At 47.7% G+C, this 18,686-nt stretch overlaps 1 protein-coding gene across 2 annotated transcripts in view; it reads right to left on the bottom strand.

Moving 5' to 3' along the window:
- Window positions 1–9,835, bottom strand: part of LOC149365886 (metalloprotease TIKI2-like) — a 149,405-nt gene extending 139,570 nt beyond the window's left edge. For both annotated transcript variants that reach the window (XM_089547048.1, XM_089547042.1), the window contains exon 1: window positions 9,632–9,835. In XM_089547048.1, the coding sequence (XP_089403174.1) occupies window positions 9,632–9,712 (81 nt within the window). In that variant the 5' untranslated portion in view covers window positions 9,713–9,835. The remainder of the gene's footprint in view (window positions 1–9,631) is intronic.
- Between the last annotated feature and the right edge of the window lie 8,851 nt (window positions 9,836–18,686).

Here is an 18,686-nt window from a genome sequence, read left to right on the forward strand (position 1 = left end):
ATTCTGGACAAAATCATTTTTGAGCGGAAAACCGTTTATGAAAGCATTTTTTTCCATATACAGGGTCTGTCCTGAAAGTAATAAACTAATGAGACAAGTCGCGGCGTGACGCGTGCATGCACTAGATTGGGAAAGAGCTTTTGGGGGAAGGAGGCGGAGCCTTCAGCTTCACAATGCGACGAGCTTAGTTGACTGCGAGCAGGCGAAGCGAGTGGACGTCTTCGAGCATGCACCCATGTTTCATCGCTGCGTCGAGGAAACCATGGAGCGAACGTTTGAACAACACTACGTTGTGAAGCTTTGCAATAAACTGAGTAAGTCACCTACCGAGTCAATCAACGTGATCAAGATAACATGTGGGAACGATGCGATGTCCAGGTCGCGTGTTCTAGTGGCACAAAGCATATACAAACGGTCGTGACGACGTTCACGACGAGCAACGGTCCGGGCGCCCGTCGATGACTGTTACGGACGGTAACGTTGACTGTGTGGTCCTGAACGTCTTCACGGACATTTGTAAATTCTTTCTGCCATTAGAACCCTTGCGATCTGGACATTGCATCATTACCACATGCTGTCAAATGTCTGGATCGGTGATTTATTGAGTTTATTACAAAGCTTCACCGCGTCGCGCTGTTCCAACGTTCGCTCCATGGTTTTCTCGACGCAGTGTGACGAAACGGGGGTACACGTTTGAATTCAAGGAGAGGGCTGAGTCGGGCTGGTTGGTTCATGTTGAATGTTGAATGGTGGAATGGTCGGCGCATGTGTCTGTCTCATCTTCTTCCGTCCCCTCCGTCAGCGCTGTTTTGCCGTACCATTCAACACGTTTGAACACGTCCTCTCGCTTGACCTGCTCGAAGCCAACTGAGGTCTTTGCATTTTGAAGCTGAAGGGTCCCCCTCCTTCCCCCAAAAGCGGTTTCTCGATCTAGCGCATGCACGCGCCACACCGCGACTTGTCTCATTACTTTCAGGACAGACCCTGTAATGTAGGATTTCATTATAACAGTCCATATATCCGCAGGTCACCCAACGGCAGTCCTGTATTTTTTTTTTCTATTCAAGTTTTTGCTATCGTAAAACGCGTTCCTCATTGGTTTTCTGTGGCAGTCTTAACTGTTGGATATAGTCAATGGAAACACATTAACAGAAAAATTTTGCTACATATCGGAATGTAATGGATCATTATCTTCAGAATTTCCATAATTGTCTCACAATTTTGCAATTTTCAAAATCTTGTCCGAGAAAGCTGGACATGTGGCTTCGATGCCTCAATCCTCCCGAGGTTTGGATTGCTAGATGAGCCAGGGAGCCCCGCTAAACAGCTTAGAAGCGAACCCCCTGGGCTGTATACTTTTGACGGGGGCTGCACATGCTCATAAAACCAACAAAACACGACGACATAGGCGCATAACTTGAACTTTATTCCAGAAGACAGTAGAAGCGAAGCGTCATCGTTCTTTTCTTGTTTTAACTTTGCCGTGTCACCCCTTGCCACCGCGTGTGTTAAATTTCTTATCCTTGGTGGGAGTTTGCCTTGAGGGTATAAATGCAGTGGTTCGGCGGCCTTTTGGATTAACGTTGAAGTGAAACACCAGGGTAGTCAGACGTCAGGAATTTTTGGAAGATTTGTTCTTGTTTTCAGACCGATATATTAATCCGAACTTAGCTGTGTCCCTGGCGAGGTTGTCCTTGCATCGTGTATGCGCATCGTGAGAACGCGAGCGTGACAGGTGAAACCCGCCGGAAGCCCGCGCGCCGCGTCACCTCTCTTTTTGTGTGTTCGTGCATCGCGTCAATCCGACACCACAAACTCTTGTTCCCGACCGAAGCCATCCGGCAGTCTTGCTCCCATAGGAAGCCTCGTGAGAAGCCCGCCAATAGACAGGGTATGGTTCATACGCCACTCCGCCCGTCCGTACCCTTCAATGGCATACGTCGAAACAGTCCTCAGTGTTTTTCGACTAACTGTAACTGTTGAGTGCGTGGATAACACTACTCCCCCCCGTTTACACTGACGAGTACGGCAAGCGGAAGTATACAGTTTATGTGTGTGCTGTGTTTCATGGCGCCATAGAGTTTCTTACTATTACCTAGAGGGAAAGCTGGCAGCCCGTCTATGGGAGTTTGCATGGCGACCCCTCGAGACCACTTCAGCCACCATGGGCGCTCAAAGCATCATGGGGCGGTGAGCTACTTGTTGCGGAACTGCAACTTTTGGCCAGAAAATAATAAAAAAATAAAGCTGTTTGATAACTACAAACGTCCTAATATTCAATATCTTGTCTAATGATTGCAACAAACGAGCAGAAAAGCATTTAAGTGCAAAGTTTGCCCAAAATAAGAGACGACTAGCTCTCCTATTGGCCAAGTAGTGAACACTATAAAAACTAATATTTCGTAATTAACAGGCGCGTTTTTAAAAGGAAATATGTTTTCAAAAAAATTTAGTTGCTTAAATATTTCAAAAGGTTTTTTAATGGCATTTTAGAAAAGTAAAACCATTTATTGGCGTTGTGTGTTGTTGCGGTTTCACTACTATGGTTTTTGCACACTGCGTTCGCGCGAAAGTCGTCTGCGTACACACAAACAGCGTTTTCGGAATGAAACGTGTTAGTAGTGTCACTATGTATTCCCGAAAAACTACGATTGTCCCGCAACAAGTAGCTCACCGCCCCATGATGCTTTGAGCGTCCATGGTGGCTGAAGTGCAGCGCCGCCAGCTTTCCCTCTAGGTAATAGTAAGAAACTCTATGCATGGCGCATAATTAAGCGGCTAAGACCATTTGTTGTGCAGAAGGACATACAGTTTCAGAAGTTACAATTTGTTCAAAACATTTACTTCTTCTACGAACCTAACGACGCATGAAGGCTTTACAGTTGTAGTGACTTCCTGTGTCTTCTAAAAGCGAGCGAGTGATTTTCTCCTAAAATGTTTCCCAAATTTTCTCCTAAAACCAATTTTCTCCTTTAAGCAAGCTAGGGTGAAAGAAAACTGGGAGGGGATCCGACACTTAAGCTCGAGGTTAAAGGTATGACGCGTTAGCATTAATGTCCATATACGCAGAATTGGTCATTCTCGACATTCATAGATCCTTGAAAGTCCTCATACCCCTCCTGTCGCAGTGGTGCAGCGGTTAAGCGATGCGCCACTGCCCTGCGATGGCAGGTGCTGCCACCTGGTGGGTCTTGTGCGACCCAGGTTGCTCTTCCCGAGCGACCAACCATTAATTTAACCGCCACCTGCCACGGTGGGCAGGTTGTTCGCTATCCGGTGGGCAGGTTGTGATGACGTCACAAGGTCACGTGACCGAGATGGACCACCTGCCTCCTAGGATGCTCTCCTAGGTTGCTCTTTGCGCATACCTGCCAGAACCATGCCCGTGATTTTTCGCTCACAACGCCGACATTGGATTTTCTGGACAACGGCGCCTTTAATGCTATCGAGTTAAAGGCTTCGCAGCGTGCTTCGGTGAAAAAGTCGCCTGGTTGGACGAAATGTCCCGCCGACAGCGTTTAAGCTCGTTTCCGGATAGCCGAACACACGCTGTTTAACTTATTTCGCGCTTTCTCGAACCACGTCCCCCTCTAGCCTAGGAATAACCACAACCGCCATTGTTCGGTATCTGCCCACGATTGTGTTCAGGCGGTTCGACCAGCCCAACCGCCCCTTTCAAGGGTTATCCACAAATCTTTCCACGACTGTTCGCCGGTTTTTAGTCGCAGATGTTTGCGCAGTTTTAAGGCGAAACCCTTACATGGCTCACTAGCAACGAAACCCGACGGCGTTGTGGGCGCCCAGAAGAGAGGCGTCTACAAAACCCCCGGTAACGTCATCAGCAAGCAAAAAAAAAAATTACTACGAACGGGAGGGGAATTCAACCGAGGACCAGTAGATTGCAAGGCTAGTACACAGGTAACAGGCCACAAAACCGCGTTGCTATTTTTTTTTTCGCAAATAAAGGTAAACCCAGTGTATGTGTTGCCTTACGACTGTATGCTAATAAGTGGGAGTGTCATCAGATAGGAAGGAAAAAAGTGTAAATTAAAAATTATTTTTTTTTGCCTTCAAAGCACATAAGTAGACTGAAGTGCCCTTCGTATTCGTTTTCCTTTTTCAAGTTACCCAGACACATTTTTCTGTCACCCGCCGAGGTGGCTCAGTGGTTGTGGTGCTCGGTTGCTGACCCGAAAGACGCGGGTTCGATCCCGGCCGCGGCGGTCGAATTTCGATGGAGGCGAAATTCTAGAGTCGCGTGTACTGTGCGATGTCAGTGCACGTTAAAGAACCCCACGTGGTCGAAATTTCCGGAGCCCTTCACTGCGCCGTCTTTCATAGCCTGAGTCGCTTTGGGACGTTAAGTCCCATAAACCAAACCAAACGAAACCAAACCATTTTTCTGCGCTTTAGCTCAAAAACTACACACAGTATCCAACTACTTCCGGACTGCGTATAGTTTTACTGGAACAGCCCTTTCAATCCCATACCAAATACGTGACGGTTTGGCCATTTGGAATGGAAGCAAGAGTCCATAGCCTTCCTTTTGCTATTATCTATTTGTTGACTGCATTATGACAACTTTAAAGAGCAACTGTATCCCGTATAGCCTTCTAAAGTCCACACTGCACAGCCATGTAATGAGGGCATGTTTATTTATTTATTTATTTATTATACCCTCAGGGTACAAATGTACATTACAGAGGGGAGGGGCGGATGCAGAGGCATACACAATTTACACAAAAAAGTTATTAGTAAAAATTATACACAATCTCTGTAAAACCAGTACAAAAACGAAAGTAAGCATACAAAAAGAATGAAAAAGAACAAAGGTACAAAGAGTAAACTACGACATCAGTAACGGTGTTAATAAATACAGAAAAATATGGCAAGGAAAACAAATAACAAACAAGGAATGCAGTTCCTAATAAACAAACAGTCGTATTGGGAATATGAACACCATCTATGAACGCCATGATGATGATATGAGCACTAGCTATGAAAAGAAACTGTGTAATGCTGATTTAAAGTTCTCAATTTCAGATATACTTGTTAGTGATGCTGGTAGGTTATTCCAGTCATTGCTTGTCCGAGGAATAAACGAGTATGAATATGCAAGCGTATTTGAGTGTGGAATATGTACCTTTTTGCTGTGGTCACGGCGAGTTGAAATGTATGACGGTGGTTGAACCCAAAGATAGCGCAAGGTTGTGTTATGATGGTATATTTTATGAAAGAGAGACAGGCGAGATAGCTTTCTTCGTGTCGATAAAAGTGGTAGTTGTAAGTAGGTTTTCATATTAGTAACACTAGCGGTCCTTTGGTAGTTGTTTAAGATAAACCGGGATGTTAACAGAGTCACTGTGCTTTCGTTTGCTATGATTAGTTGGCAAACCATGTCATGGCCCCGTTATCGAGCCACTGTGTCCCAAGGCCTTCGAGACATCACACAGCTCCGCCATGTTATCAGGGCATGTTATCAGCGCGAGAGGTTGGTTTACGAGACAAGCCGTTGCCACTATCCGGAAGTTGACTGAGTGAATGGTGGGTGTACTCGTTCGACGACGCTTCCCTGGCCTCGTTCACGCTCACGTGTCGCGCGGTTCAGGTAGCCGATCGTAGTAACCTCGCGGAAACTAGCGACTGTGCTATGTGGAGCAGCCATTTTATCAAAACGTCCAATCGGACAAGTGTGTTTTCAAGTGAAGTTAACAGCGCAAAAGACAAGTACGTGACGCGACAACACGTTATGCTTATTATTCTTAAATAATTTATTTTAACCCTCACCTCTTTGTTTCCTTGATTTTCATTCCAATTGCCTCAAAATCTCTCAAAATTCGTTGTTCGTTTTCCCAGATTCCTCAATTTTTATTTATGAGCTGCTTGAGGTAAGCCTGAATGAATTTTTCTCCTTTTTGGATCTGCACCAAACTCCGGCCAATCCCACCGGAGGTATGGCAACAGCAACAGCAATAATAACAGCAACAGGCGCTGAACTAACAGCTGAGGTTTATTGTCAGACTAGAAGGGTTTATAGGTCACACAAAACAGAAACACAAGTGCGCCAGTTGGGCTACTATCAGGTGATAAAGAGTATGAAAGGTAACTTTAACGTGTCTGATGGCGTATGAAAGCGTATTTAGAAACTATGAACGAAGATAAAACTGACATTCATAGCTAAAAAAGAGAGAGAAACAAGAAACAATGGTGCGTCATGTTGTACAGTAATGGTGATGGAAGGGAATGAAAGATTTAAGGGCCAACTTTTGCGCTGTTTCCTTCACTTGACTTCACGCACCAACTTGCCCGCCAAAAAGCCCTGTTGAAGTGTGTTTCCCTCTTATGGTAATCGAGCCAAAGCTTTAGTTCTCAGCGCATCCTGAAACGCTCGGTGAGCACTCTGCTGGGAATGGTTTTCGTACAGACCGCCCGGTCTTCGTTATTGGATATAGAGGACAGTTCCAAATGAACTGTCGACTGGGACCGTAGAAATTGTCAGAAACTTCTCAGGATGTATCTTGCGGGGGGAGGCCCGCGAAATCTACCCTGTCACGTGTGATGATTACTGCGTGAATGGATACAACCTCCTGACCGTCACCCACATGCAGTTAAAACTTGCATAGATTGCCTGCGACGACCCGAGCAAATGCTTTATATACTGTGACCAAACCAACTATGGCACACGGGCTTGGGCGAGTTCGTACGACACTGAGATGAACGGCTCGGGAGCCATTAGGAAGAAACGCACGAATGAAGATTAAAATTGCGTTATTTGGTCCTCGAAAATAAACGTCTGGCTCCGAACAACAACAAGAAAGAGATGACGGGTAATTAACACGCACACACCCACATATATGAGCTTAATAAACAATTAATCAGTCTGCCACCCCCGAATCAGGTTGCAAGCAAGCGCTCAAGTGCGCGCTTCTTACTTAGTGTCCTACTTAGTGTCCCATCCTATCTGCACTCATGTCCAGCGTTCTTGTACAAACAAATAAGGATATTAGAATATTGTAAGCTACTGTTATGGAAATATTGAACGTAGTGGTATATTCTTTCGATGTGTAGCAAAATCCTCCTTTTAAATTTTTTCCGCCGCTCGCATCGAGCAGTTAAAGACTACCATAGAAAACCAACTGGGAACGTTTTGACAGTAGCAGAAACGTTAATAACAAAAAAAATCAATGCTGCTCACGGGAAATCTGCGGATATATTGATTGTAACAGCGAAATATTGCAACGTATGAAAAAAAAATTCAATTCGTGAAGTCTTTCCGGTTGAAAAATGGTTCTGGAAATTCTGGAAGTTCTGGAAGAAGTTCTGGAAATTGATAAACCCGAAGGAAGCACGTCTTCCAACCCTCACTAACAATTCTGGTGAAAGGATGACTGATATCGAATGTGCAAACGCGTTTAACACTGCGTTTTCTTCCGTTTTTACTAACGAATCCGAAGCACCGTGTTTTAGATTGCCTCTTATAATCACCACAGGCATGGACGCGATAACCTTCAACAGTAATGGAATTTCGTGCATAATCGACAAAATTAACAATTCCTCGGCCTCCGGCATAGATGAAATCAATTCAAAGGTCATGAAAAACACTAAATCAGTCTGGTGCAGCATTTTTTGTTCATTGTTCTCGCAATCACTCTCCGAAGGTACCATTCCAGACGACTGGGAAGTGGGGAAGGTCGTTCCCGTCCACAAATCAGGTAGTACTGATTCACCACTTAATTATCGCCCCATTTCATTAACAAGTGTACCGTGCAAAATCATGGAACATGTCATTTACTCTCAAATCATGCAATTTTTGGATTCAAATAATTTCTTCCATCCATCACAGCATGGATTTCGCAAGGGGTTCTCCTGCGAAACTCAACTAGCCATTTTTCTACATGATATTCACGCCAACCTTGATACTAACCTGCAAACTGACTCCATTTTCCTAGATTTCGCTAAGGCATTCGACAAAGTACCTCATCAACGCTTGCTTCTTAAACTCTCCCAGTTGAACCTACATCCGAACATAATTGCATGGATTAAAGCTTTCCTCACGCATCGCTCTCAGTCCGTCGTCATTAATAACCAACTTTCCAACCCGCTTCCAGTAACCTCTGGCGTCCCACAGGGTTCTGTTCTCGGTCCTTTGTTATTCCTCATATACATTAATGATTTACCCCAGCATGTCTCTTGTCACATCCGCTTGTTCGCCGATGATTGCGTCATTTATCGCTCAGTGACTAACCATTCTGAACAAGAATCCCTTCAGGCAGACCTGCGCCATGTGCAAGACTGGTGCTCCCAGTGAATGATGATGCTCAACTCTAACAAATGCAAGTGCATGTCCTTTCACCGCCGTCGAAATCCTCTTGTTTTCAAATACACAGTCTGCAATTCCCCAGTTGACCTCGTCCAGTCATATAAATACTTAGGAGTCACCATTTCCAATGATTTATCTTGGCGTTTGCACGTGACTAACCTGATATCATCTGCTAATAAAACACTAGGTTTCTTAAAACGTCACCTACGGGAAGCCCCACAACACGTAAGACTACAAGCGTACATCTCATTCGTTAGAACTAAACTTGAATACGCATCACCCATCTGGAGCCCTCATCAAGAATATTTAACACACGCTATCGAAGCTGTTCAAAACAGGGCTATCAGATTCAGTCACTCCTCATACTCGTACGACGTGAGCATATCATCCCTCAAATCTCAGTCAGGTCTAGCTAATCTTTCTAGTCGCCGTCGCATAGCCAGTCTTGTCCTGTTTCACAAGTTCTTTTATTCACCACTAAAACAAGAACCATACATTTGCGCACTTCCACAACGCAGGTCCCATCGCATCGGTCATTCTCTTCAAGTTTTGCGTCCACGTGGCCGTACCACTGTTTTTGCCAACTCATTTTTTTCTCGTGCAGCAGCTGACTGGAACGGCCTTCCCCATAATATTGCTGCCATAACATGTTCATCATCATTTTCAAGCACTGTTGATTCCTGCATTTTGTAAACCCCACCCCTTATGTAACACCCTGGAAAAGGGTCTTTAAGGAAAATAAAGTGAAGTGAAGTGAAGTGAAGTGAAGTGAAGTGAAGTGAAGTGACGTGAAGGTTGGTTGGTTTATGGGGTTTAACGTCCCAAAGCGACTAAGGCTATGAGAGACGCCGTAGTGGAGGGCTCCGGAAATTTCGGCCACCTGGGGTTCTTTAACGTGCACTGACATCACACAGTACACGGGCCTCTAGAATTTCTCCTCCAAAGAAATTCTGCCGCCGCGGCCGGGATAGAACCCGCGTCTTTCGGGTCAGCAGCCGAGCACCATAACCACTGAGCCACTGCGGCGGCCTGGTTGAAAAATTATTTTGTCCAGAATTGTTGGGTACGTGTTCATCACCCGCTATGACATAGTTGGAGTCACATGGCTGATGCTGACAGCGAGTGAAGCTAGCGAATAACGTTTTCAGTGGAGTTAAATTTAACTAGTTCGTTCGTCTATGAGGACGTGAAACGACGACGACTCGGATGCTCTTCAGCGCGTCGAACAGAGTGCCACGGGGCAAAACGCACGTGCTCGGGAGCACGTGCCGAGCGCTTGACGATACGCTGCGCTGGTGCACCACCGCTCACCTGTGCCGTCGGCGGCAGCAGCAGGCAGCAGCAGCACACGACCGAGGCGCAGAGCAGGAGGCCGTGGCCGCACACCGGCATGCCTGCTCAGGGGCTCCCCGCGCGCCGCCGACGCTGGGACGACGCCGCCGCGGGTGACGCCGCGCCGCCGACGACCATCCGCATTCCACGCGCGCGCGCGTCCTCCGACGTCGGTCTTGCCGAACTGCGCGCGCTCTCTGCTCCGCCCGCCACTCACGGGGGCGGTGGCGCTGGCTTCGCGGCTCCCCTTTGGAGGCGGTGTATTTTTTTTCTCTCTCTCTTTCGCTCTCTGGAATCATTCCCGCTCGTTCTTTTTCGTTTCCGCCACTTTGAAGACTGATGGTGCGAGTTGCAGTGATTAAGTCGGATACAACTCACGAAAGAAGCGGCTTTTCGTCGTTTAAGGACCCTCTTCAAGCCAATGGCTTCGGCCGATTCTCATGACAATGCAGGGAGTGGCATACGCTACTTCCTGCACTGTCACGTTAGTATGGTCATGAGAATTGGCCGACGCCATTGGCTTGAACAGCCCCTATTCAAGCCAATGGCGTCGGCCGATTCTCATGACAATGCAGGACGACAATGCAGGGAGTGGCGTCTGCTATTTCCTGCATGGTCACGTTATTAAGGTGGTGAGAACTGGCCGAGGCCATTGGCTTGAAGAGGCCCTCTTCAAGCCTATGGCGTCGGCCGATTCTCATGACAATGCAAGGAGAACAATGCAGGAAGGGACATCTATCTGCTACTTCCTGCATTGTCACGTTAGGGTCATGAGAATCGGCCGATGCCATTATCTTGAAGAGGGTCCTTTGGCAAGGAAAAGTCGCTTCATTCTTGAGTTGTAGAAAGCACGCGGGATGTCCTTGGAATAGAAGGACATTATATAAGAAGGGGAAGCGCATGAACTGTCTCTCAGTGGACATTTGAATCACGCCATGAAGGTACGAAGGACGAGGTGGAAGACGGGAAGAGTCGAGGTAACTCAGGGTTCCGGTTTAATTTCTATCAATGAACCTTGTGCGAGTTGGTGCCTTGTGTTGGTGCCCGACACCTTGCACTTGTGAACTTCATCTCTTGCTCTTCGGGCTGCTTTGTTTACAGCGTCTATGTCTGCCTTCCCCATTGTCCTTCGTCTTGTTCCCAGCGCTATTCTTTTCGGAAGGACCAAATTAGTTTTGCTGGTGTACATTAAGGGTTCCAGCTGCGTAAAGCGCGCATCCTCTGCTGTCGGCTCCGGCATCGAACTCGGGTATCGCTAAGCTCACACCCCAAGCCCATGGTGCCTGCTCTCCCTCTGTCCGTTGGTTTGGTGTGCGCTCTAAAGGTGAGTCACTGCGTGGAAACCGAGGCTGAGAACAGGCTGCTCTATGGATTCGGCAAGCTCTACTACCCTACTGCGCGCACCATTGGAACATGCGTCGCAGACCTTGAGGTAGACCCGGTGTCTTTCAGAGAGCTCTTACCCTCAAGCTGCAGATTCAATGGGTCCAGTATTGTAATTGTATTGGCAAAGACCGCTCCTACAGAGGACCATTGTAAAGCCATCCATTTCCATTACTGGGCCAATTACCTGCGCTGTTTGGCCCGTTGCTGCTGCCGTGGACGAGGCGCTATTAGTTGACCTGATCGCTGGAATAACATTCACAGAGCTTCCGCATGTCACGTATTGGGAATGCGGATGGCATGGTTCCGTTTTTGGCACCGGTACGAATGCCCGTTCAGACACCTGGAGCCGCAGCTCCTACTGAGTGGCTGCGACTCGTTAGTTAAGGTGAATTTTGACATAAAGCGCGAGCGTGAAGACAGTGATGAGTGAAGACGACAGTCAAACGCAACTTCCATCTAAATTTTATCGAACTTCCATCGAAAGAGCGGCCGATCTTTCGAATAAACCTTAGATGAAAGTAGCGTTTGTCTGTAGTGCCAAACATGGCCAAACATTGTTTACCAGTTACCCGGAACCACACCTTGCTGAATTTTAGAAGACGTCCAGCTTGAGGGTGAATTCGTAAACTGGGTTACCCTTGCTAACCTCAAAGAACCAGTTGTTCTGGGCAGCTTGGGTCAGGAAGCTGCCACTCTGTGCGATTAACAGTGGAGTCACTATATTGTAAAATAGAGACAAACTTTTGGAATGCGCGGTGCGAGTTGACGTAGCTAAAGGGAATCGAGATTCAAGATATGTGTGAAGAGAGGGTGAAAGAAAAGGGTTGGAAGGAACGGATCCGCTTGAGTTTCTTGCCAGTTTTATTAGTTGTAATTTAATTCTAAGTTAAACGAGAGTAGCAAGTGTCGAAACACGTAGGCCCAGTTGGAAAGGAGATCGTAATGGGGAGCTAATGTTGGATGCAATATTTTTTTACTTGTTACTCCCTTGTTATTCGTCACCGGCTATTGTTATTGCTGTTAACTGAACAGCCTCTGTTCACATACTGTTGCACTGCTGCATATTATATAGTTTCTTCTTAGTATTCTATATTTTGCCCTTCCTGCGATGATCCCGATTGGGATTGGCAGTATTTCTAAACAGAATAAAATAAAATATAAAATATACGTTTGTGCGTACCATCTTAGGTGTAGCGTTATTGGATAGAAGGTGTGCTTGGTCCTGGCGGTTGTGACGGAGATGTTTTGTCGATAGTGTGGTGTTCTTCGCAAATCAGTGTTGTGTTTCGACGCTTAGCTGTTCGATGAAGCCTTTTCTTTAAACATTTTAGAGTAGCGTTTAACCATGGGGAGGTCAATTGCTCGGTTACGTTTGTAGTGGAAATGTGTGCTTCGATGTGTCCGCGCGTTTTGTTTTTAATGTGGCAGCATTAGAAGCACCATGGGGCCAGAATGCGTCGTCAGTCATAAAATTCGACCATTGGCTAGAGGAAAACTACGTCACCACACCGGAAGTGACGTCAATTTCTGTAAAAAAGTATCAACAGGTGCAGACGCTATCGGATTGCCGACACGCAATGGAATTAGTGTCCCTGTTAATGTTTTTGAAAGCGACTGGTTAGTTTCGACGGAGCGAGTGAAGTGTGTTAAATACTATAGGTGCTAAGTTTTTACAGCTGTCGCAAAAAGTAACTGCCTAATAGGTACAGTCTTTGTCAAAAGTAACCAGGCTGCATGTTTTTCTTCTCAGTCGTATATTAAAGCTATTATGCCACCCCTCAAGCTCTAAATCCCTGTATGGTAAGAAGAACTCCTGTTCTCACCTTCAAAGCACTTTTTAATCTTTAGGGAAGCCGTGAGGACTCTGTTATACGAATGAGAAGCAAACCATGTAGCCTGGTTACTTTTGACATAGACTGTATATGTCCTAGTTACATTTTATTCATTCCTTTACGACAAGCCGCCGCAGAGGCTCAGTGGTAATGCTGTTCGGCAGCTGACACGAAAGACGCGGGTTCGATCCCGGCCGCGACGGTCGCATTTCGATGCAGGAGAAATGCTAGAAGCCCGTGTACTGTGCGATGTCAGTGCCCATTAAAGAACCACAGATGATCGAAATTGCCCTCTACTACGACGTCGTCCTTCAAAGCCTGAGTCGTTTTGGGACGTTAGACCACATAAAACCAAACCAAACCTTTTCGGCCGCACATCTAGTAAGGAAGATTAAACACCCTGTATAATTACGTTGCTAAATCAGTCAAGCTTCGTTGGAGTCTGCTGAAAACCCCAAGCATCATCAGCGTAGAGGGTCATCATCATCATCATCAGCCTAACTATGACCACTGCAGAGCAAAGGCCTCTCTTATATCTCTCCAATTAACCATGTCCTTCGCCAGTTGCGGCCAATCCATCCCCGCAAACTTCTTAATCTCATCCGGCCACCTAACTTTCTGCCGCCCGCTGCTACGCTTGCTTTCTCTTGGAATCCACTCCGTTACCCTTAAGGACCAGCGGTTATCTTGCCTTCTCATTGCATGCCCTGCCCAAGACCATTTCTTCCTCTTGATTCGACTATCGGATGTCATTAGCACGCGCTTGTTCCCTCGCCCATTCTGTCCGCTTCCAGTCTCTTAACGTTACACCTGTCATTTCTCTTTCCATGGCTCGCTGCGTTGTCCTTAAGCTTAAGCTTAAGAGGGCATACATATGTATATGCAGGTGCGTATCCGTACTCTAAATGGCATCCTTCCTTGAGGCAAGAGACCGGCTCTGGCAACCTCGGACGCAGCCCGCTTCTCTGTATCGATTCGACGACTACCATCCGGAGTTAGAGCCACTTTGTGTGGCAGAAGCTCTCACATTTGGTGCTATTTCCGTTCCATGGCTGTGTGGAGGCACGACAGCTCTTGAAGGATGGATTGGAGCTCTTTACAGATTGCGAGCGACTCCCCGACGGGCACTTACCGCGTGGTCATTTATTTACCCGCTCTTTTGCAGGATGCCAACGGTTCCTGGCTATATATATATATATATATATATATATATATATATATATATATATATATATATATATATATATATATATATATATATATATATATATATATATATATATATATATATATATATATAAGGGAAAAGGGAGTAAAGGAAGAAGAGGGCACTGGCGAAGGCACTTTATTACTAACGTTTCGGTCCGGCCTTCGTCAGAGTGAACATATATATACATATATAGTCACGACAGTGCGATTTCGGTCTTTTTCCTCCGCTACATATGGCTGCGAGTGGATTGCGTGTTTATTCTATATGCCGGAAGTTGACTGGTGTCTTCATGAATGATTGGCGGCTGTATATAGTGGCGCACAGAGATGTATGTGTTCACTGTGAAGTGCTCAACTTCTTAACCGCGGTACCCTTTCTCGTGTATACCTTCTGTGATTCTGGCTTGCTCGAAAGCGTTTGACATAGCACAAGATTCCACGCCGTTTCTGCGCAGCTACTGGCAGAACGGATTGTCAGTGAATCAGCCCAAGTCGATGACGCTTCATCATGCCATGGGATACGCCCTTGCACGAACGGTGGATTCAATGTGACGAGCGTTGTGCACAGCGGGTACAACATTCTGCATAACAGAAGGCAGCAACGGCCAATTTCTTTTGAAAAGACACATTCAATACGTTACATTACAATAATTATAGAGGACGGTGGCGCCTGACATGATTCCGTTGTCTCAACGGTACAATACCAGAGAGGATGACTTATGAGTTTAGGGGGGAAACTTTGCTTAGAAATGACTGGAAGACCGGTCCTCTTGGGCGGGGTCAAGGACTCCGATAACTTCTGCTTACTCCGGGCGATCAGCTTTTGATGATCGCCTAAGCTGGACAAAGTAGCCAGCCTCTTTACAACGGGTGGTGGTGGTGGTGAAAATTTTTATTCAACAATGAAAGAGGGCTCCACAAATTAGGTGTCATCCTTAGTCCGGGACGCCATTGGTCGAAGCCGACGCTCAAGCCCGTTAGACCAGAGCTCGTTTCTATAGTCTGGAGCTGCTGACCAGGTTCGCCTGCCTCCCAGTCCTCTCGAGTCAGGTGGGGAATAGGGTATAGTTTAAGATTCTGTGGGCAGGCCCAGTCCATGTGCTCTATATCTGCCAAATCACCCGAGTGCTGGCATTGCCCATTGATTTTTGGATCGAAATCTTTTATTATAGCTGGGCAGAGCAGCGTATTGGTTTGAAGGCGCTGTAGGACGTGTTGACACAAGCAATTTCCCGGCCGAAAAGGGTAGGCAGTACAAAAGAAGAAATGCAAGAAATGCAAAATTCTAGGAAAAGAAGACAGAACTTCCAATCTTATCGGTCGAGGTAAGCTTTCTTCCTCATTTTGTTTTTCACAGCACACAAATCCCAGACCATCTCACCTGGTTTGTGCTTCCTTTTATGTCGCATTGTGAGGCGCTTTTGAGCCAATATCGCCGTTTAAAAAGTCGCGAGAGGAACCGGGAAGCGGAACCGGAAGTTGGAATGCTCCAACGTTGAGAGGACGGCATTATGTGGCGCCGACAAATGCGCTTGCGATAAAGCTCGGGCTACGACACACAGCTGTATATGATGGAGGGTCATCAGGTATTCTTCTGGCTTCCCTTGGGAATGTGTGTATTCTCAGTTTTTGTTTTTTTTTTCAAATTTGTCTATTTTTGTTATTGCTATTGTTACGCGGCGGCCAGCCGAAGAATGAGGCGTGGTGAACGATGGCTATGAGATGATTTAATGGCCGCTGGCCTAGCGCGGGCGCTCCGTCCCGCGCCACTGCCAGCTTCGTCTTCGTCACACTACCCGGGGCCTCCGAGCGATCGTCCCGATCGGTGACGAACAGACGGCGAAATGGCGATGGTCTTGAGTGGGGGGTCGAACATGTAGAAGATGGTGCAGTGCTGGCCGCCACGATGAGAAAGATGAGAGAATGAGTCCCGGTCCACGAAGCATCCGGGCCGTAGGGTGCCAGGAGCTGACGGCCGAGGTCCGTGGACGCACCGGACGGCAGGGGCAGGGGGGCGGTGTCTACACGTTTGGGTCTTGGGTCAGTGGGGTCTTGGGTCGGTGGGGTCTTGGGTCGGTGGGGTCTTGGGTCGTCGTGTCGTGTGGTCCGGGCGGGGGACGGGGCTGGGGTGAGCGTCGGGGTCGGTTCAGGTCGGGCAGGCTGGGGCGCGGCCGTGCGGCGCTGACCAGGTACTCACGGCCGACGTCCACGGCAGGCCCAGGACGCCGAAGCTCCGTGACCAGGATGGCGATGAAGAGACCCCAGCACCTCACACCAAATGTTACGCGGCGGCCAGCCGAAGAATGAGGCGTGGTGAACGATGGCTATGAGATGATTTAATGGCCGCTGGCCTAGCGCGGAGGTCATCGGAGGCCTAGCGGGGCGTCATCACCGTGACGCCCATTACCCTCCCGACTCCCTCGTACTCCTCTGGCTCCCTGCGCGTCGTGTGGGCCTGTGTGAGAAGTTGCTGCCTCGTTACGTGGGTCCTTACCGCGTCTTGCGGCAACTGAGCGATGTCACCTACGAGATCGCGCCCCTGCAACCCCGCACTCCTCGTGCGGCCTCCTCCACACAGCTCGTACACGTCGCCCGTCTTAAGCCCTACCATCCAAACCCACCATCTTAGGACACCCAGGGACTGTGCTTCCTTCCGCCCGGCGGAGGAGGGGGGGGGGGGGGGTAGTGTTACGGTGCATAGTTGCTAGGAGAAGACGACGTTGTTTTGGGACGTTCGGCAGTGAACGACGACGAGGACGTGGCAGTTTGTGCTGGAGTGATTTAGCTCGGTGTGCCTTCTGACTGTGGCCTGTACCGTCTGCCGCTGGGCTAACCCCCCGTAATACTATTGCATTTTCCACACAGCGACAACCCCCCTGAGGGGTTAGCAGTATTCCAGATATATAATGTAAATAGACGCACTGGATAACCAGTGACTCGAGGGGTAGAGAAGACGAAGCGCCGCCTCAAGGACGGATGGCGATTTTTATTTCAATTTCCTCAAAATTTCTCGAAATTCTTTGTTCGTTTTCCCGGATTCCTCAATCTTTGCTTATGATTCGCTTGAGATATGCCTGAATGAATTTTAAACCTGTTTGGACCTGCAGCAAACCCTCGCCAATCCCCCACCATGCTTCAGAGGTTACAACAACAACCCGCCAAACAATATTATGTTCTGGCCTGCATGGCAGACGAATGGGTCGCATCGGTAGCTTCCAGTGCCTTTCGTTATCGTTCTATAATTTCGGTTCCCTTTTAAAGTTTTCTTCTCGTACTCATGGCCGTATGCAATATGCTGTGATCCTCCGATAGAAAGGGGAACAGCAGTGTGAGCGTCAGGGTCATCAACATCAACGCGCGGGGATATGGTATTTTTCTCCGCTGGTCTGGTTGACAAATGAGGGCCTTCAATCAAAGGAAACACTTCTGGGAAGCACAGCGCCACCCAACTCATGTGAGTCGTCGACTCTTCGAGTCGCTGAATAGAATGCCCTTCTTCTAGCGCACCACTGCTACCTGGGGTTGGCATGATGTATATCGGCGCTTACACTTAACACCATCGGAATCCTGTACGGCACACGGTGTGTCTCCAGTCATTTGAATTAAAGTAGTTGGGGCAAGCGTTCACTGCCAGGCCTGAATTAAGGACTTCTAGCACTCTCTGTTTTGGGCTGCTGTTTATGGGAGTAGGTGGCAGTCGATAGTTCGAAGGATTTGAAGCTGTGTTAAAGCAAATTATTCCAAGTAGGCTTAACCTGGTGGAGTCGGATACAACTCAGGAAGGCAGCGGCAAACTCCCCTAAAAGGAGTACCTCTAGCCAATGGCAGCGACCACTTCCCATGGCGTCGCGTTTAATCCCCTAGCGTGGCATCGCAGCTGACTGGCAGGTGCCTCCGTGTAGTACGGTTAAGCTCGACGTCATGACAATCTGTCAACGCAATTGGCCGGAGGGTCTTCATTGAGGGCTACTTCCCGTTGCGTCCTTGAGTTGTAACCGCCTTTCCAACTCAAGGGTTCAACTTCAGGACAACGCAGCGAGTATGGAAAGGAAAACGGTAGGTGTAACGTTAAAAGACGGCAAGAGGGCAGAGTGGGTCACGGAGCAAACGCGGGTTAATGTCATCCTTAACGAAATTAAGAGGAAGAAATGGGCTTCGGCAGGGCATGTAATGCGAAGGCAAGGTAGCCGCTAGTCCTTAAGGGTAACAGAGTGGATTCCAAGAGAAGGCAAACGTAGCTGGGGGCGGCAGGAAGTTAGGTGGACATTTGAAAAGAAGTTTGCGGGGATGCGGTGGCTGCCACTGGCAAAAGACAGGGTTAAATGGAGAGATATGGAAGGGGCATTTGTCCTGCAGTGAGCGTGGTCAAGCAGCTGGTGGCGGTGGGGGTGATGATCATTGTTTGATGCTTTAATTGGCAAAAGGTGAAGCATTTTCGCAACTTATCCAGCATCTTGAGAGAAAGAAAAAATATTTAATATTTTCTGTTTAGTGTTCCAAAGCTTACGAAGGGCGTGACCTCTGACCCTGCTTACGTGACAGCGCGCTGTGCTGGGTAAAATCTCTTGTTCTAACCTTTCCTCGCAGCTTCCGCACCTCCGTGCCCT

Source organism: Amblyomma mixtum, chromosome 1 (assembly GCF_055824585.1).
Source record: "Amblyomma mixtum isolate Tamu chromosome 1, ASM5582458v1, whole genome shotgun sequence".
Lineage (NCBI taxonomy): Eukaryota > Metazoa > Arthropoda > Arachnida > Ixodida > Ixodidae > Amblyomma > Amblyomma mixtum.